Source organism: Nipponia nippon, unplaced genomic scaffold (assembly GCF_047370975.1).
Source record: "Nipponia nippon isolate SJK-2023a ecotype South Korea unplaced genomic scaffold, ASM4737097v1 scaffold_15, whole genome shotgun sequence".
NCBI lineage: Eukaryota > Metazoa > Chordata > Aves > Pelecaniformes > Threskiornithidae > Nipponia > Nipponia nippon.
The window spans coordinates 8,922,921-8,943,909 of NW_028262331.1; the positions used below are offsets into that span (position 1 = coordinate 8,922,921).

Consider the following 20,989-nt stretch of genomic DNA (forward strand, 5'->3'; position numbering starts at 1 on the left):
GGCAGTGTTACATAGAGAAATACTTATAGCCCCTAACGGTTAATGCTGAAATAGTTATGTCTTCTGCACAAGTGCAAGAGAGAAGGAATTTGGCCTTTGATAGATATGACAGACACAGTCATTTGTTTCTCAGCAGTTATGCCTTTGCAGCATCGAAACTGAATCTGAGACTCAAACTCAGCAAAATTAAAAATGCCACCCTCAAGGTACTAGAAAAGATAACTCTGTAGAAAGTACATGCATATCCCATTAAAAATAACGTGACTTTCCATAGTCTGCATGTTTTCCAGACGTGGGTTTCGAAACGTACTCATTGCACCAACTTTTATTACCTAAAGATGCCGAAGATTGTTTTTATGTTATTTTATTTGGAGAAAGTGGGAGAGCACACACAGAAGGAGAGCTATAGGCTTAAAAAAAACCAAAACCAAAACCAAAAACCAACACAAAACAAAACCACACACACACACAATCCAAACTACAACTTCAAATACTTTCTCCTTGAATCAAGGACTGTGCCTTATTTGCCTTAAAGAATTGAGCAGATTTATTATGCAATGTAAATAAGAAATAGCAAAAGAGATCAGACTGGAACGACACTATAACAAGCCAATTCTTAACTAAAAAGACAAGCTAAGCTGCCTGCTAAACTGAAAAGGAAAAAAACTGTACAGATCACAGGCTGAAACCAAGAAGCAGCCACAAATCAATTGCAACTGCTTTGTTTAGTGCTAAAATCTCAAACTGCAGTGATTAGAAAACACATTAGTGTTCATCAATTAGCAGCCAAACGTTTGTTTTAATAATTCATAGGAAATGACTTACACAAAGTCTGTTAGCGTGTTGTCAGGAAAACCTCTGAAGGGCCAACAGAATTAGGCGCCACACTGTATCGATGGCAATATCTAGCCAGGAAGCCTGATTAACCTCTGAGATGCCTCAGCTGATGTACTTACCCCATTAATGCTAATGGAGATACTACCGCTTAAAATCGAGCCGTGCCTTTATCATAGGAATGTCTTTGGGGTTTAAAGTCTTTAGCAATATCCTGCCTTTTGTTTCTTATTATTTCTTTTTATACTCAGATACAACAAATGAGAATAGATTTTAACAGTGGCAAATTCAGAAGACTGAAAAACGTAACATAAAGCAGATAACGATATCTGAGGAATAGACCTAAAATAGACCCAGTGCCATCACAAGAACGCATTTCAACAGACGCTTTCCTTACAAAAACTGACAAGGCAGTTTTCTGGCCAACAGTTAAAATCGTATAAAATGCACTGGTAGTTTATACAGCAGAAAAGAGAAATCAGTACAGAAGTACTATATAGCAAAATACCTATGCAAGTTAAAAGACCAAGAATTGTAACTGACCTATTTTAGAAAATATCTTTAATATTGTAACTAGAGAAATTGAATGCCAAAGTGCCAAGTATAAATTTATAGCTCTCTAGAAAAAATTAACATGCTTATCTAGCAAAATGAATTACCGTTACATGTTAGAGTAGACTGTGACTGAAGGACAACTGAGAAGTAATAGGTGTACAAAGATGTGGCCGAGGCCATTAGCTCAGAAATATCAGTGCCAAACCATTACGGCACTTACTTCTTTGTGCTATGTGTATATTTGCAAAAACTTCTCTGGTAATCTTTAACCTTTCCCATGCCATATCAGCTGTCCCCTCCATCCATTAGAGCTAATGACCTTGCTCTCACATAAGCTGTTAGTACTCATTAAGAAGTTATCAGGTAACAAGAGAAAACAGATGCAGCCTTTGCTAAATCACTTTACCACTATAGGATTAAAAGATATGGAGAAAGAATCAACTAAAGAAGTTATGAGGTGAGAAGAACTTGGTTTATAATTTGATGCTAGACATTCGACAGACCAAATACATTTTAAATGAAATAGGTTAAAGTTTGCACTGTCCCAGTTCCTTTGCCATTGCTGGGAACCTGCCAGTGCATGCTCAGTGAAATTCTCGTATAAATAAAATTGAAATACTTGATCCAGTTCCTTCAGTAAGCAATGATGCACATTATGCAAACACACAAGTTATTTGTATGCTCACGTGTACCCTCTCTACTCAAAAATAAGACTATTCGCATTCATTCAAATATAAAGAAACACATATATTTAATTAAAATAAATGTATGCACTCATACCTCATTTAATTGAAAAATAAGTACAACTTTAATTAGATGAGAAAATTAAAATGCATCATTCAGTGCCTGTTAGGCTGTTTTGTTCCAAAGGTCTCACATCCTTTTAGTGACAAAACAATATATTGTTCCTCTTTCTCATAATAAACACATTTTACATGATTTCTTTGTTTACAAATGAAAAATCTATAGAAAGCAGAAAGAGATATCAAAAAGATATGCCTTGCTAAGCAACAACATGAAAGCCTCACGGTTAGTTTGAACAAAGTGAACATACAATCAATGACAGCTTCAAGTTCAAACTAAATGTTTGTTGAAACGCTCATGTTTCGCCAAGATGTTTCCCTTTCCTGCTCTTGCCCATATTCTGAAAAGAGGCAGGACAGTAAAGAAAACCTGTTAGGAAATCCATCTTAAACAGCACGGCGAGTCTGACCGCTAGGAACACACGATGCCGGAGAAGGTCTGCATGAGCACCACTTGAATGGAGGGAGTTGAAACGTGATTCTCCCAGGGACACGTTGGGACCAAACCTCTCTTCAACAAGACGTACAAAAAAACCCCAAGCACGGAGACATAAGAATGTCTTTTCCTACGTCCCCTTCCTTGCTGCATCCAAAATGGATAAATATGGATAACGATAACAAGCAACTTCACGTTTGGATGCTGATCTCAAGCCAAGGCCCTGAATATTGTCCCATCACTAAGACTTTAAGTAATAACAGGGTTTATTCTGAAAGATATTCTATGTCCATTCTACTGCGTTTGTTCAACCAGAGTGAAAAGATGCTTTATCCCCTAAGGAACAACATTTTCATTTTTCCAAATGCATCAATTTTTATCTTTGCTAAAAATTAACCTAAATCAAAATCTTGACACATTTTCTATTTCCAGAAATTTTCTGCTTGGCCAAATTACAGAAATTATCAAAGCTTTTTAGAATATGAACAGACAGAAAGCCACCAAACAAACGTGGGGAAATGAAAATAAGAGACAGCTAGGAAAAAATGGACGTGCTTTTTGCAGCAACAGCAGAAAGCAATGCTCTTGCAAGATGCATCTAAGGAGAAACAGGAAAAAGTTCAGTGTTCAAAATAAAATCCTTCTAGGAATTATAAATCAAATGGGAAGATGATGTGAAGGAATTCTTCATAATGTTACCGGGATAACAAGAGTTTTGGCACCAGTAAACAACACACTCCAACATGACCATGATTTTGACCTCGGTATTCCCGGTTAACAGGGGAGCTTCTGACTCCTAAGTTATTTGATCGAGGAGGAAATGTATTTGCTGCATTAAGTATAGTACACAGCAGTACATCGCGCTGAGGACAAACCCGGCGTTCGCTACCAGGACATTCAAAAACATTTCTCATCAAAGGGAATACCATTAAAGTAAATATTCTGTACTGCCACTGAGACCTTCTACAGAGGATCCGAAAGGTAATTCTCAAAATGACCCTGTTGAAATTACTCTCTGCCCTCAGCTTTATCTTTCTCTTTTATATGAAGGTTCTTTGGCCTCCTTCAATTAGAAATCGGAACCCAAACAGAGAGAAGGCTGTAACCCAAGATAATCTGACAGAAAGAACTTTTATGGAACCACTTCTGGACCAAAAAGCAGCAGTGGAGGGAACGGAAAAGGACATTCACTTTCAAAAAAGCTAATACCTCTGCCGATCAAAGCAAATGAATTACAAACCATTGCAGGCTGATAAGATATAACAGCAGTAGGGGTTTATAAATGAAGACCTACTTAAGCAGGGAGGCAAGTGTATGGTGAGGTAACGAGACAGACAAAGAGCAACAGATATTGGAGTATATATTTGCCAACAAGAAAGTCAGCATTTCAGTTATCAGAGATGAAAACTTGCTAGATAGGAAGCCAAGATTCAACGAAATCAGTAATAAATTAAAACATTTCAGATTTAGTGTTGCTCACTGAGACATGAATAACAAATTAATACAGTAAGGCTGAGATATACTCAAGAGCCAAATTGTGCAAATATTTAAAAGTATATTAGTATTAATCTTGTCTATTACAGTAACATCTAACAGCCAGTTGAGAGCAAAAGCAGTGTGCTAGGCAAAATACAAAGTAGTATAGAGATTGTGCCCTTATCATAATCTGTTTTCCACACTTTCACTATTACTTTATCTCTCTACAGAGGCTAACAATCTTTTTCTTTCCTGTGATTATAAACACATTTTATCTTCAGTCACTATTCACACGATGCAACATCACTACTTCACTGTTTGCACACGTTCAGCTTAATGTGGGAATTTCTGGATTATGACCCTTGGCTAGGTCATCATCTTGGTCCTTACTGCCTGTAAAACCTAGTTATCCACAGTCTTTGGGGGTAAGGGCTACAAACAGATGTCCTCCTGTTTTAGATTTTTTTTTTAGTCTGTTGAAAAAAATTAGACAGAATAGTGCTTAGTCTTCAGTGCCTACTGGAATGCTTTGACAATCATTATATGGTCTAAGAAAGCTTTGGCCTGTTCTTCTTCAGTCATGACTAGGCTTGGCTTTGGCAGTGCAGTGATCCATTTGTAACATTTTACCACATCTGATCATAACTGTGGCCGATCATGCTAAGCCAGTTGGTTTTTCAAACTTATCTGTGCTATAAAAAACATGTTAATGACGCTGAGATTGAAGGAGCATGGGGAGATTTTCCCCCATTTTTGTTTTTTTTGCTGATGGTGAAAGTATGCAGAGATACAGCAAATTTCAGATGTCTTCAGAACAGCTATTCAAGTTCTCCTCAACAATGTAAAAAACTGTGATTTTTCTCCTCCTCCAGCCACAGTGAGATTGTGTCCAAAGCTATGCTGATGGAATATGTTTGTTTTTATGTTTTGTTTTTACATGAGATGGCATGCCCTATGTCTCTCTTTGTGGGTTCTTATAACTGTTGTTTTCTTCAGTGACGCTAAGCTTTCTGTTCTGTGCTGTCATTTAATTCCTATTATTAGATTTGTTTTGTTGCGCATATCAGAAATGAAAAGGCTAGTGGTTACAATGAAAGCTTGTAATCAGCACAAAGTTTGCCAGACGATGCCAAAACTCACTTTGTGTGTGTGTGTGTATGTGAGAAAAAGAAATTACTTGGCAAAATGTTGCAGGCAAGTCCTCAAGGAAGGGGGGGGGGGGGGGGGGGGACGGGGGACGGACAGGGGACAGTAAAACAACAGTTCTGCATACTCTTTAGCTCGTTTAAGATTTTACCGAGCCATGGTCTTCTTTTGATACTATGAAAACCCAGACATTTCTCTGGAAACAGAGAGATATTATAATGTCATCTGAGCTGAGAAAACTAGGCAATGAAACCTCTATGTAAACAGTCATTCATAAACTCTAATCTTCAAAGAAAGCTGCCAGGTAATTAATTAGCTCCGGTACCGCGCTGTCATCTTTCAGAGAGATTAAAACATACAATGCTAGTGTGATTGAGTCCAAAAAGCACCAAGCACTTGTAAAGTCAGTTTTCATGATGCGAAAAGACTAATAATTCACAATGTTGATTTCTAATCACATAAACTTGTAATATTATGAATAGCCACTATACAAATCCATTTTACTATAATTTTCCTATAACAGGGGTCACTAATATAAATAGCTGTTGGTAATAAATGAAATTTTTTAAAAAATCGGTTCAGAAGGACAGGAATACTTTGTGAAAAGCAACGGCTACTCAGAGATCTGCAGGATCAGGACCATATGCATGGTGCTAATGCTAGCATGTTTCTTACTGTGTTTTCCTCTTTTGTGAATGGGGGGGAGGGCGATGACACACAGTACAATTCAGCAGGGAAACCTAATAATTATCTTACATGATAACCTCTCCCAGCAGCAGATGATGTACTCACTTTGGCAGCACTAATGACTGTGGCAGTGTAAGACTGAATGTTGTCTCCACAGGCTCCACCACGGGATTGATGGCATCGGATCAGCTACAAGAAGACAGACAGCGACCAAGTAACTACTATTAAACTACACAAACCCATAACCCATTACCGTAGCTCTTATTTATCATGTACAGTGGTGTGTTTTTTCCTACAAATAGCAAAAAGCCCTGCTGAGACACTTAACCCCTTTTTATAATCTTCTGGGTGCCACCCAGACTGTCGCTTACTCAACTCCAGTTTTCAATTACAAGATGAGTAGTCACTAAGAATTCATAAACTTTGAAATGGTGGGATTTTTGGTCTGGCAGCAATACCACAAATAAATTTAAATAAATATAATCAAAAGCTTTAGCCATGTATATGTAACATTAAATATCAGACATTCTAAGAATCCGAGTGTGGCTTTCCCCTTCTTTTTATGACTAGCAAGCAAAGAAATGACAAAGGAAAAGAGCTACTTTAAACTTTACGTTTAATAGATTAAAGGAATGTACATGGGGTTTACTCTATATTGCCTTCCTTCAAAATTAATAAATCAAAACAAGACTCTTCTACCTGCCATCAACCTACAAAAGCAGGTTTTGCCTTTGAACACTTACTAACAATAGAATCTGTGCTTCTGACTAAATAAAACAGCAAAAAACTGTAGATATTTGTTGCTTGCACACAGAACACGTGGCCTGTTTAACTGGTTTAGCCAAAAGAAAATTAAAAATCACTGTAAGATGTATTAGTTTCTACAGGCTTTCCTTTCCTGCTTATATTTAAGTATCTAAATAAAAACAGTTGAACTAGGGAGAAAGGGGAAGCCCACAGTGAATATACCTGGGAACACACAAGCCATTTAAATTCCTTTTGTGATATAATTCTTTTGCTGATCAGTGGCTTATACTTTTGGCAGCAGTATTTTTTGAATCCCAGGCTGACTGGTTAAGTTTTACAAAACCACATAGGCGTGGCACTAAAGGAAAGGCAGGCCTGAATCTGGAGAGAAATCAGTTGTGCTTGAAAAGGTCTAACAACAAATAAATTTCTGAAGTCTCCCTCTCTGATAATTTCTGGTTCAGCTCTAGAAACAGCTATTCCAGTCACAGGTGGAAGGGAGAAAAAACATCTGCTTTGAAGTAAAAATAAGGCATTAGAAGCTGAATTTAAAGTTTTCAAACACTTCAAGCTTTAAATACACAATCACTTCTCTGGCTTAGGACTGGGTAAAAAGAGTGGCAATTTTTTTTGCTTGGGATCTGTTTTCTTTTGCCTCTAGAAATAAGAAAAGTTATTTCAACATTTTCATTTTCTTCCGGGAGCCTAACATTTCCAGCAAAGATGTTAAAAAGTGGGCATTTTAATGCTACTTCCTAATCGACAAAGTGCATCGCTGTGTTGTTTCAGACAAACCCACTGGCTCTGTCCAGGCTCAGCTTCCCCAAATAGAACTTAGGAATCCTCACTTGCCTGCCTTTCAGGAGCGTCTATAATTAACTGCTTTAAACTTTTAAAATGCAAAATGGGTTGATTACTGAGTGACCTCACTGAAAACACACGTTGATAGCCGTCTTCTCTGCCTACGCTACTTACATATTTATGCCTTCCAAGTTCATGAGCTTAAATCAAATGTGCAGAGTAAAGATATGACATACATGAATACCAAAGCACAACCAGTGCAGGTCAAAGATTATGTCCGTCATCATTATGCAAGTCCTCTTACAGATCATCTTTTTCACACGTACCTTTTTTCTGAGACTTTTTCTTTTCTTTTTTTGCCCCCCTATATATACCAAAGCTAGAATGAAATCTAGAAACAAAGAAAAATATTTTTTGAAATGAAACCTTTCCTTACCTTATTTTCTGCATAAGCAAGCCAACGGCTTCCAAGAGCAATAGGATTCATGTTTGGCCCTGGACAAGGATAGCAGCCTGAAAAGTTTTAAAAGGCAACATTAAGAAATATCTTAATGACTTCTTACAAAGAATTTTATTTATTGCCAAGAAAACAAGAAGTCTAAACAGAAACCTTTCAATTACTAATATCGCTCAGTAAATGCTTGCATTTTTGTTCCTAAAGATAAGACTGTGGTTAGATGAGGTATTTTGAACAGTTAATTATGTGTAAATACTCATTTCTCCTTATGTTTGCATTTTTAATGCCATTTTGATACAGTGGGGGGAGGGGGATATTTAGAAGTTTGATTGGATTGGTTCTGTATCTTCACATTTCAATTAATTTTACTTGATTGATGTCTTTCTATTGGTCAACAGTTTCAGTTAGCTTCAATCTCCTCTAGATTTTTGTGGTACGAAAGGGCATAATGTGCTTTTGCTTTTGTTTTTAATAATTCTATATACAAGCCCTTAGCCTCTCAAAATACTGTTGCACACACTTAACTTTACACAGTGAGTGGATTTGGAATTCCTCTAAAATCAGTGGCAAATTTTCCATTGTTCATCTGCTTTTCGTTACCTTTATATTATCATTAAAAATACATATACGCACACATAAAGATGAACATAAAATAGAGAACTATTCCTGAGGATTAAAAGGTAAAAATACCTATAACAGAAAGTCACTGAAAATAGCTGTGAACAAAAATATGGCAAGGCTTAAAATTAATCAGGCCCGTGTTAAATGCAATTTAATATATAAAGTCTGAGTTAAAAACCAAAAAAACAAAACAAACCAAAAATCCCCCCCTAAACAACAGCCAAGAATATCACACTATCAACCCTTAAAGTTAAAAATACAGAATTTTAAATTATTGAAAACAATTAGATAATGCTTAAACATAAATGAAAACTTAAGTGACCTACAATTAAAAGTAGCACGGTGACCCTCATCCTAATTGCTATTACTGTCCTGTTTCCACGTCCTGTTTCCCCTCCTTTGTTTTTCATCATTTTAGATGAAGCTCTTTCGGGTGGACGGCTGCTCTTTCTACATCAACCTGTAACCCTTGCCTGTATTTAGCGCTCAAATCTTACTGATGTATCTGAACGTTAGTATTCTAGCCCTGACACTGTAAACGTCGGTGCTGCGGGGTTCCAGCAGGCTGACTTCAGTGGGATCCTTTGTCAAGGTAAGAGTCTGAAAGTTCAGATACTGAAGTCAGAGGGATGAAGCCACAAAACTGTTTACTGATTAGAGCCCTGATAATAAGATTTGAGCTTGACTGTTCAAATTTAGGCTAGTAAACTAAGGCCTTCAGCCACGTACATAACGCTGCTTACTAGACTTAAATCTGTTCTGGTACACTAGAACATATATATATAAAAAAGAAATATTGTATATGGGGGGAAGGAGGAAACTATCAAGCAAATGGTTAATCTCTGTTTTCATCAGTACTTAGGCTAATATAGACAATTTAGTAATTCATACTCTCTCACTGGTTGGCCAAGAAACAAAATGTTTAAAAACTTACAGACATGTGTGTCTCATTTAAAGGAGCCCTGGTTAGCTGATCCTGTCTCACAGGCATAAGGAGCACTGAGATCAGGCAAACAGCACTTTAGAACACATATAACCAACAACTGCAATTTATTGCATAAAATCCTACACTGCATTCTGAGAAGCAACATACTTAAAAAAAAAAAAAAAAAAAAAAGAGATACAGCTAGCTAAGCTTCTATTTCCCCAAAGTCTCTTGTGTCGGACTCTTGGATACTGATCTGCCGGCCACAGTGAGAAAAAGCAAACCTATTCGCCACCTTCTTTTTGCAAATATCAGTCTTTTCCAACAGGGCCCAAATTGTCCACAACATTTAGTGAGGACAACAGAGTTTTAAAAGTTTAACGGCATTATTCTCAAGGCTTGCAAAATGGTGAAAAAGGTGTGTGGGAGGGTGTTAACTATAGCACGTAGGTGTAAGCTTAAACTGACATTTGACAGGACACATTTGATGGCATTTTGTTGGGCACGTGCAGAAAGAGCTGCTATACTGTTCATGCCGTCTACGATAAACAGCTCCTTATTTCATTTTTTAGAGAAGAGCAGTGAGAGTATTGCAAAATTCGAAAGATCATAGCAAGCTATTTGAAAGGTCATAAAGCAATGGAAGGAGAAAAGCAGCAATTCATCCAATTAAATCCATCTCAGGCCAGGAAAGCAAAACCAAGTGAGTATTTTGTAAGGCCTTATCACTGCCTTGATCTCAGGAAGGAAAACGAATTCTGAAGAGATGATGCCACAATTGTTATTGCATTCCAGAAGTGCATAAAATGTGGGTAGCCAGAGCCTCTTAAGGACCAAAGCAAGCAAAAAAAGGTTGTAAATACAACCCTAGGTTGTAAATACAAACGTGTTCTTCCGATGACATTATAGGTCAGGACCAGTAAGGTTTTAATGCTGACTTCTGCTTCGGCAATTCTTCCCTGGGTCAGTAAAGACATTCAGGTCCCCCAAACTTTATTTATTTTTCTTCCCTTTTATGTATAAAATATATCATTAAAAGCTGTCAGATGATAGCCCTCATCATATAAATCTCTACAGTGACTTTAGAATGAGTCACTTGCATTTCCCAAACTCTGCAAGCACCTCGTAGCATCCTTGCAGCAGAAAGCAAAAGGAGGATCAGCCACCAGATGCACTGTAATGGCAAACGCAAGCAATCCAACAACTCGGAGCAAACAGAAACGGCTTGCTTGGAAAAGGGAACTGTTCTCAATTACTTCAGTGAACTGAAGTAAATGAAGAGCTGCAAAAGGTATTATTCTTCAAATAAAAAATTAATCAAAGTGTAAAGTTATTTCGGAAAAGCTGCAAATGCCTTCACCAAACCCACTGCAGGCAATTTCTGCCACGAACTGGACTCAGTCAGTCGGACACAGCTCCACACACAAATCAGCCAATGCTAATAATAACCTCCACAGAGGTCAACAATTCAACTCGGTACTAGACTCTACTCTCCGATACGAAAAACAGCATAAAAAAAGAGCTATTTCCTCCCTTTCTTTTCTTTGCAAGTCTCTGCATTTTGGAAACTTGCAGCAGTACAAGGATAAACAAAGGGTTATACTTTATGGGAAGGAAAAGCAAATTGTTTTTCTGCTTTCCAAAAAAACAGTTGGAGTCAGCAGAACATCATCTACTAGGCAAATGAAAAGACAGACACAGCGTGACCTGTCAAGCTCGGCCATCCAATCGTTACCAGCCTCACTCTCTTAAAGATTAACTTCTATTTCTACTAAACTTCAAAACAACTGAGGAAAAATCCATTCTAAGCAACAACAGCAGCAATTTTAGCATGTTTACAATAGGAATGAACATAATGAGAATGCAGAACTAACTGTCAAGAAGACCAAAGTTTCCAAGTTTTAATGACAGTATGGGGAGGTCATCCAAGAAAAGATCACTCGGGGAAAGTCCTTCCAAAAGTACAGCAAATCAAGCAAGTACTAAAAAACATCTGATCTTAGAATAAGCTTTACTGGGTCTATCCTCCACAAAAATATAGGTGAAAACCTACTGTAAAGTATTTAAAATGCTTTTAGGTACACGGTTACTCTCTCCCTCTGTGCTTTATAATGACACACAGAGGAAACACACTAAAGCTGTGAAAAGGCAAAAGTAGAAAAATACTATTTTGAAAGCCTGAATTAAAGTGCAAGTTTTTCTGCTCACTTGATTAAGTTCCTACACCCAAGCACGCCAGCCGGCGCTGGCCTAAGCGACACTGATGCATAAGAAAGGGGCTCCCGGCTCCCTCGAACAGGGACCTGGCTGACAGCCGAGGATCTCGCAGGCAGCGCCCTGCTACCTCATATTCTGCGCCTTGGTCTTCCCATTTCCAAGGTGCAAGTTTTACCTATATCCAAATGGTACCATAGGTAAATTCTTTAGCATTACAATTTTTCAGTTTCTTCCCATCTTTTTTTTTTTTTTTAATTAAATGAGTTATAAAATTATAATCTGAAATAAGCATATAGTTTGTGAATATTTGGATTCAAAGATGGTTTTAGTTTTCTTGCTGCTGTGCTGACTTTATGCATTTGGTTTTATTGAGAATACAGGAATCCTAGAAGTTACTTAGAAGTTCTCCAAAGAGCTATACAAATGTTTGCTTAATGAGCGAGCAAAGAGAAGGCATGTTTATTTTACATTATTTTTCAATTACTTTTAAGAAAATCTCTACCACCCTTTGGAGATTCATATCCATATGCCCATAATAAAGGAAATCACCTCCTCTACTCATTCTGAAAACTCGCACAAATATGAACTTCTCTGACTCTGAATCTTTCCATTGATCTGTGCTCCTACAGAAAACCAAGGCTCCAGTCCTTTTCTTAAACTGTTTTTGAAAAGCTCATCTTCTAGCTTCAATAATGGCAGTGTGAATACACAGACAGCAGCCAAGAAGAGAAAAGCAACACATTCCTCTCCTCCCACTTAGCTTTTAAACAAACAGCGCATTGGGAAAACACTGTTAAGAGGAACAGGGCCATTAAAAGTCATGTCAGCTATAACAGATTAAGCCAATAAATCACAAAACATGCCAGAATGAAAACTTGAACCATTTCTATTGGGGCAGCTCTTCATCAAGCTCCATAGCTTTTTCATGAAAAAAAAAAGCTTAAAAAAAAGACACATATATATACGCACGCATATATCAGTATATATTAACTCAAAAGCCCAGTATGGGATGGAGAGTTGGGGCTAAGCACTGCAGGGATTCCCGATATCCATAAAAACTTGGCAGTTTGGTACTTCACATCCAAGCACGCTTTGGAACCCCAGAGGCAATTAAAAGTCTAGAGACATCTAAGCTTTCGACAGCTCCGTTCTTCAGGAAGACCAGAGGTGTGCACTTCTGTTACCCATGATACTGCTACGAGTCCAGTCAGTATCTTCAGATGTGCTCTATATATGTGCCCTTCTCATTCATGACGTATGGATCATGTACGTGCTCTAAGGGACTCTGCATATATACTAAATATAATACATACCAACATGACCCGTTTAAAAAAAATCTGCAATGGAGGTGGAGGACCAGTACTTTAGTAACAATTTTCCCCCAGAAGTGAGCATGATTGTAGTTAAGGCTGTAATTTTTTTCGCTTGGTCCTTCTTCAGAAACATCCTACACAGCCTGAATGGCTCCATTAATGAAGAGCTAAAGACGATCTTATCATGGTAAAGTATTCAGACCTAAATATACACTAGAAGCCAGTGTTTCTCTCTAGAAAAATCTGACGCTAACAGTCAGAACTTGTCTGAGCTAAGTCAGAACTTATTTTCAGTTTACATAACGAGGTACTCGCAACTGAATATGGCTCCTTACCCAGAGTACAGCTGTATATCCTTCTCGGACCTCGCTAAAACGCATTGTAAAATGACATGCGGTAAACTGTTGCAAATTAATGTGCGAATGAATAAAGCTAAAAGGGAATGAAAAAGCCAAATCAGAAGCATCCAGAACATTGCTTTTCTTCAAATACATCCCAACACGCTTATCTTAAGACACTACCAGTTGTTTTTTAATTTCACGGCATATTGTAAGAACTCTTATTCTCTACACTTATTTTTATAGTCCAGAAAAAGAAATAAAAGAAATAAAAAAAAAAAAATCTGTTTGTGATATTTGCCAGGCTTTCATCCCCTCTATCTTGACTTTGTTTTTACTTTTTAATGAAAACCATTTTTTCTTTTTCTTTTTTTTTTCCTGTCAGTTTAATAGGAAAACTTCCTTTTTCCATAATTTTCACTGCTTTCTCTTCCCCAGTTCTCTCTGATTTCCTCTGCACCGATAAGTAACTCATCCTTTTTTGGTGTCAGTTATAAGATTTATCCTCATAATTACCGTAACATTTTTTTTTTTTAAATGAATATTCCACACCTTGTATCTGTGAGGAATGCATGCTAGTGTTGTCCCATTTTACTTCAAGCTACTTCTCTGTGTGAGCATTTATACAATATGTGGGTATGGGCAGTACTATTATAAAATCTTTGTGGGATTCCGTCTCTAATCCCAAACCATGGGAGACATTGCATCTCCTTCGAGTATAATGAATATGGCATCGGGATAGGATACAGTCAGCAAACACAAGGAACGCTGGTCAGTGCGGAGATCCCCAAGGCTAACCTGCCTCCTAAGGCAAAACGGAGTAAGTGAAACCTTGCTGAGAAAGCAGATTACTGGATAAACAAAGATTTTTCTGTTTCAGTGTGTGGAGAGGTTCATTGAAGATGACATACGTCATCTGAAGTGTATAGTGTTTTTAACCACAGTTTTCTGAGCAAATTCCAAAATGCGTAACTCTTTTCAACAAAGATTATTTGCCTTTAATCATCCGATGTTTGCCAGATAAAAATCTTTAAAAATCTGTGAAGCAGTGGTATTGTGTATTTTTAAATAAATAGCTACAATAACCCACTAAAGCTATGCTACTTTTCAGTCACTGGATGTAGCTTATAATCAATTAGTAATTTTTTTCTAGATCTTACGAAATATCCAGCGCTCTAAAGTAATGAAATTACAAAACTACATTCCTAAGTCTTGCAAGCCAAAGCAGCCAGAAATCAGATCCATGACAGGGAGCACAGAAAGGGTATATACAATAAATAACGGGTAGGGTGATACTGTTGTTGCAAAAGCATTATTTATTCCAAGGAAAACAAATCATATAAGTTGTTTTATCTAATATTTTTTGTTTGGGCTTTTTTTTTTTTAAGCATCACCAAGCAAACCAAATTTATTTGTTTATAAACTGTATAAAGTAATATTGTTTATAAATTCCTCTGGGTTCCTTCTAGATGAAAGGCCCTATGTAAATGTTATTGCTCTCACACTGTCACAAATGTTCCAAAACTCTTCTATTGTTCTTGTACTTCCTTCTGTTTCAGTATCACCCATAAAAACTGAGCAAAAGAGCAAACCAGCAGGACGCACCCTCCTGTGAAATCATGCTCGCCATCCAGGCTCTTTTTCTTTTTTCTTTTTTCAATCATAGCGGCATTATCACTATCCAAACGCTAAAAAAAAACCCCATCTAGAAATGAAGTGAAAAAGTAAAGCCACAAATGCTACAGATACCATCACCACCCGCCTTTGCAGGACAATATCCGTAACACACGTCACGTTCACAACAGACCCAGCCCTGCAATAAGTCACATTTTGTGCTATCCTGGATCGGAAGAACAGAATTCCCTCACCCAAGCTTGGGGAAGGACCACAGATTTTATTTATGATCATTATTATTATTATTATAGCTATTATTGTTTCTATTATTATTATTATTACAACTACTACTATTATTACTACAGAGACCTCCTTTCCCTGTCAATTCTATCACGGCAGTTTTAAGTATTTTACTGTTACTCTATAGGTCTAACAGCAATGCCAGACTTTTTACTAAAAATATCTGTGGCCTTCAATGTTTATTGGGCTTGGTTAATTTAGCACAAATTTGACTGATTTCAGAACAAACTATATTTTAATCTCGGGTTTACTTTCTTTTTTTGTTCAGAGAATCGGACAGCGATAAATAATAATGTTACTATAGAGGCTGTTGTTCCTGTACAGGACAATGTCAGTAAGATGGCTTTGTTTTGGCCTTTAGCATTAACGATTTAGGTGCTTTAGATAAAAATAACTCACACAGAAACAAACAGCATTTTCTCTTCTACATATAATTTTTAAAACTGTCAAACCCAGGAGATACTTTAGATATACATCTTGGGTACCAATGCCTTGCTTCTGTCTTTATGCAATTTTTCTGTTGTATTTACACTTTCCTGCAATATAGCAAAACGCCCTGTAAGCAACAAAGACGTTCGTTTCCGTGAATCTACCACGGTGTCCCAAAGACCTTTTCAAAAAGTATTTCAATATTATCCTGTAATAGTGACACGCTGATTCCCACATTCAGGAAAAAATGTTCTTATAAACAACACTGTTAAAGTAAAAGCAAGATCAAATCATTTCTCAGTGAACGCAGTTAGGAATTACATGAAGGGGAGTGTGTTTATATATATGTGTGTGTATAAAAATAAAACCTGCTTATATACAATTCACAGGAACATACTTGGCTTCTCTTCACTGATCAAGAAAACACTGTGAAACAGGAGCTCGCTTCCCACCTGCCTTAAGGACTTTCGATCTAAACTGAAGAGTCTCCCTCCACAGACACAGGAATCCTATCAATTATTATACCATGTGGGATACCAGGAGAAATGCCACTCGCTGATCGCAGCTGAGAAGGGAAACGTACAAACAGAACTCCTTGAAGAATGTAACTCTTCGGGCATTAAACCTTTTCATAAGACATCCAGTGTTTTTACTTCAAAGCAAAGAGATCAAACTGCTCCCTGTGTGCCGATCAGGGAAAAGGAATTCTAACAAAGCTAACAAAAACAGACAAAAAAAGCCTAGATGATTTCCAGATCAGACCTGTGACAAACTGAAACCACCATATTATTTCTTGCATGTGAATGTCAGTGAAAATAGGAATACCCCATCCAAATTGCAAATTAGAGTATCAAACACCGTTTGGTTTCGGTTTTTTATATTTATTTTGAGAGGTGCAGGTGGGGGGCATTTAACATATACTGAATAATTTTTGGCTTGTGGTTAGGCAAGTCTTTTGAGACTTTATATACAATAAAGTACTCTGACTAAAATCTGGAAAATTACCTCTTAAGGCTCTAGCTGTACAGCATCAATAGAAATGTGGTGCCAGCTAATGGCTGCAATAACTGTCTTCATCCCTAGAGAATAACGGATGGAGAATATATCAATATGAGGAGTGGAAGGGCCAGAGAAACTGAGCAGGCACTAGTTATCGGACACAAAGATGATGCCACATGCATGATGTTATCTGTGATAATCTTTACTTAGGGCCCAGGGGGTGGGAAGGATATTCTTTACAGAGCAGAAAGTATCCATCAGGCCATATTCATAATCATCAATGTTCCACTAAGTAAGCATTTTTGGAGAAGGGTTGAGGGCGCACTGATGTAATAGAAATCAATGAAATTCAGCTTTTCTGCATCTATTGTTTAGAGCAAAGTAGGGGGAAAAAAAGCCTGTACATCACTTTCATTTCTGATCGTTCAGTCATGTGCAGTATTCAGAAAAAGGCTCTGAAGGAAATCTTAAGTGAACCGCAATAAAACTCTTAACTATTTAAAAATCTATTTAAAAGCCACACCTTGACATTCACAACTACCAAAGGAAACACATTCTTGTTATAAGCATCAAATTAATTTTTTTTTTCAGTTTGGCCACGTGAGCACTTAAAACAGTGCAGGATGCGAAATTACTGTTTGGCTTTATCTTCCCCTTGATGCAAGTCCTGTCTTAACGAAATGGAGTTGGCTCCAAGCGTGAGCACAGTGGCGAACAGCGTGCTGCATGGAAGTTACTGCCATGAGTTCTTTGCAGACTGATGCTATGCCTTTCCTTAGCAGGCATTTAAAAATAAGAATACCACACAGGGTAGATTATAGGATGTCCTGGTAATTTCTCTACAACATCTACAGTATGTTTTCCCTTCAACTTTAAGCACCTGTCTTAAATTCACACACCAAGACTGGAGCACCTGTACACTGAGGTTTTCTTACAAAAGGCACAAATAAAATGTGCTGGCTCTCTGCCATTCAAGTCAAATCAGCACATTTCCATCTAATCACATGCAGGGGTAAAAAAAAAAAAAAATAAATATTCGTACTATGTCAAATTTGCTCAAGAAAAAAATCAGGAAATGCGGGAGCTAAATGTTCCAACAGCAGCACGAACTTGACCATGTTCTACATCCTGAATATTTTATGGTATATTTATTACAACAATATATTAAGCTACACATTCAACCACAAAAACAAAAACAGAAAGACAAATACTACTCATATGCAACGCAGCTGCATTAGCATTTCTGAGGAACACCAAACTTCAGAATTCCTGACACTGTTTTTAATTGTACATTCTGCATTTAATTTCTATGTATAAATAGTCAAGAAAATGGACGAGAGCTTCTGCTTAATTATGTTTCCTTTGTAGCTGTCTCAATGAGGGTTCTAAGGCTCCCGCGCCACTTAGCTGGTATGGACGGAAGATGTGATTTCCACATCATCACCAAATCTTCTTGAAAAAAAGATTTTCTTTTTTCTACACAGTGGTTCACACAGTAACAGAAATGTCTTCAAAGAGCTAGTGATCCTCATTTAATATTTTTGACCTTTTATGCAATTGCTTCTGACCAAAAGCAGTCAGATAACACAGCTGAGAATCTTCTTCATGACGAAAAATTCTCTGGGCAGTCAGCGACATTCTTACTGCCGCTGTCCAGCTGAGGTGCATCAAGATGGATCCAGTCGGGACACCGGCTGACTGTCCTGCAGAGCAGGGATGCTCCAATCATGCAAACAAAGAGGCCTATAAGACCTTTTGCCAAGCTTCCTTTTCAGGGATTTCTGCTTTTCCAATTTAAACTGACACTGCCCTTTCCTAAATCTTAAAAAAAAAAAAAAAAAAGCGCAGCACAGCAAGAGCCCAGTTGCTCGTCAGTTAGCTGACCATCAAAAATCTACGCAGGTAACTAGGTAGCTCATTTACATCTAATTTCAAACATGTCAGAGTAACTTAAGTCTTTAAAGATACACTCCTAGGTTGAAGAAATTTCAGCACACGTGAAATCTGAAAGCTTAGACAAAAGCTTTACTGCAGCCTTCAACATACCAGGCATAACACCCGCTTGATAGCATTAGTTATTAAGTGAAACAACTAAGGTTCAAAATCCTCAGGACAACTAGTCACCAGCACAGGTCCAAGAAACCCATTCATCCAGGAAAAAAGCACACGTCTGTTTGCCCAGTCACACCCGTCACTGGCCACAGGCAAGCTGGGGTGGCGACAGGGGAAGGGCTGCGGTGGACAGCAGCTCCAGCTGCTTGCTGGGTCCCGCAGCTTTCCCAAGTGCCCAGTAGAGAGTGAGGGGCATCGTTAACCGAGCCTTGGGACGCCAGAACGAGCACAAAGTTTGAGAACATCTTGAGTTTCGCGTATTAAAAACACAGCACAGCTGGAGAAATAGACTGTGAATAGTGACATTTCAGGAGTTTGGGTTTTCGAATAATTTGCTAAATATCGACAAAAGTTTTATTTTATCCTCTTTCAATTCCACCGCTGTTTCACAAAAATGCACTCCAGATAGAAAGTTATGGTTAGGAACAGGATATCCCTGTTCCTCAACATACAGTTCAGTGGATTAATTTTTAAAAACAAATTGCAGGATCTTTTTGGGAAAAAAACAAACAAACAAACAACAACAAAAACCAAACAATAACTGGAATTAGAAAAGCGCAAGAATTGTAAAAATACACATGTAATTGAGGTTTTTTTATTTTTGATCGAAAATAAAGCAGGGCTTGTACCCTGATTCTCATTGGTGGAATAAAAAGTAGGAGTGAGGAATAGAAGGCCACAAACAAGTCTTTCCCCATTTGGCTCTCTTCACTGAACCCCAGCAGATTCCTATTCCTAGGATCTTGCATCCATGTATAGGAAGAAACTGACACCTATTGGCAACTTTAATATTACTGCATAAAGCTGCTTTTCTTCAAAGTTTTACAAGAAACAGCTTCTCCGAACTAGATTTTTCTTTAAATACACAGATAATAAAGAGATAATTTAGAACTTTTCCAATTGTGACTGAAAATACATCCAGAAAACTTCAGACTCTCCTTTTTAACTATAAAACTCTGACCCGTCCAAAGTAACTTATGATCCCTCAGTAATCTACAGATTTTAAGAGGCTATTCTAATAGATAAACAGTAGGACTGGTCACTAACTGCTTGAAAAAAACCAGAATTTTCATTTTTTCCTGGGGTGAATACTTTCTTGGTGCTCAGCACTACAAGACACACAGTCTCGGGAGCAGGTAAATGCCATCCTAATCCTAACCACATCCAGTGACAGAGCAGAGCACAAGCAGTAGAAAACCTACAATTTTTCTCTACTAACACATCAATTACTGTGTTACAGCTGTTGAGGCAGCAAAGGGACACTTACAGTAGAGGAACAGCTTTGGAGAGCACCTTACCCATTACAGTCAATTGCCTCCTACTGAGAGGCACGTCGTAGGGTACAGAGGGATAAAGGGGAGTCCGAGCAAACAGCTCCTTCATGCTCAAGGAATACGTAAAAGCACCTGCAGCCCCGTAGCTGCGTACGGTTTTTCTACTACAACACTTCACTGACCTGCTTGAGCTTTGGGGCCTGCTAAAGCAAGGACACAATAAAAAACACACAATGTACCCGGGCCTCAGGAACAACAAAAAATGAAAAGCGGGCAGGTCGCTGTCAATGTGTTTTCAAACTGCTGCTTATGTGTACAACCTGAAACTCAAAATTTGAAACTTTTGCACATATTTGTGCAAAATGAACAAAAGAATTTTTCAGCTACCTATGGATGTCAGCGTAGGTGCTCTTCACAACAGCGAGAAATTAGTTACAGCAACAATAAATACGCAAAAGAGCCAAAGTAACACTTGGATTTTTTTTTTTTGAAGCATCAGATTTCCTGAAACTCCAAATGAAGTCATGGGGCTGCTTTGAGGATTCAGAAATAAAAACAAACAAAAAAAAAATCTGTTTTATCTCACTCCACCACTAGAGCAAAAAGACTGAACCCAGTTATTATACATACTTGTAACGAAGAATTTTTTGGTGAAAGTACAGCTGTCAAAGGCGGCAATTTTCTCTTGCAGAACTACAACAAGTATCCTGAAAACACAGAAATGAAACGTGTGCTTTAAACATTAAATGCATTGGTTTAAAGATTCAATATCTAAATGTAATTATTTCAAAAGCATCAATATAAATTCTACAGTGATAAACTGCCAGGTTACCAATCCATGGCAGTTATTGAGGATTCTCTCTCATCCCAACCACATAACCTTCGTTTCAGGAAGTACACAGATC

General features: G+C 37.7%; 1 protein-coding gene across 21 annotated transcripts in view; it reads right to left on the reverse strand.

The window, feature by feature from the left end:
* Window positions 1-20,989, reverse strand: part of BCAS3 (BCAS3 microtubule associated cell migration factor) — a 373,805-nt gene that overhangs the window by 294,590 nt on the left and 58,226 nt on the right. For all 21 annotated transcript variants that reach the window (XR_015703602.1, XM_087752408.1, XM_087752414.1 and 18 more), the window contains 3 exons: window positions 20,715-20,791; window positions 7,922-7,998; window positions 6,043-6,126 (listed from right to left, as the gene is read on the reverse strand). Coding sequence is in view for 20 of the 21 variants with exons in the window: in XM_087752408.1 (XP_087608534.1) it covers window positions 6,043-6,126; window positions 7,922-7,998; window positions 20,715-20,791 (238 nt within the window). In the remaining variant the exon portion in view is untranslated. The remainder of the gene's footprint in view (window positions 1-6,042; window positions 6,127-7,921; window positions 7,999-20,714; window positions 20,792-20,989) is intronic.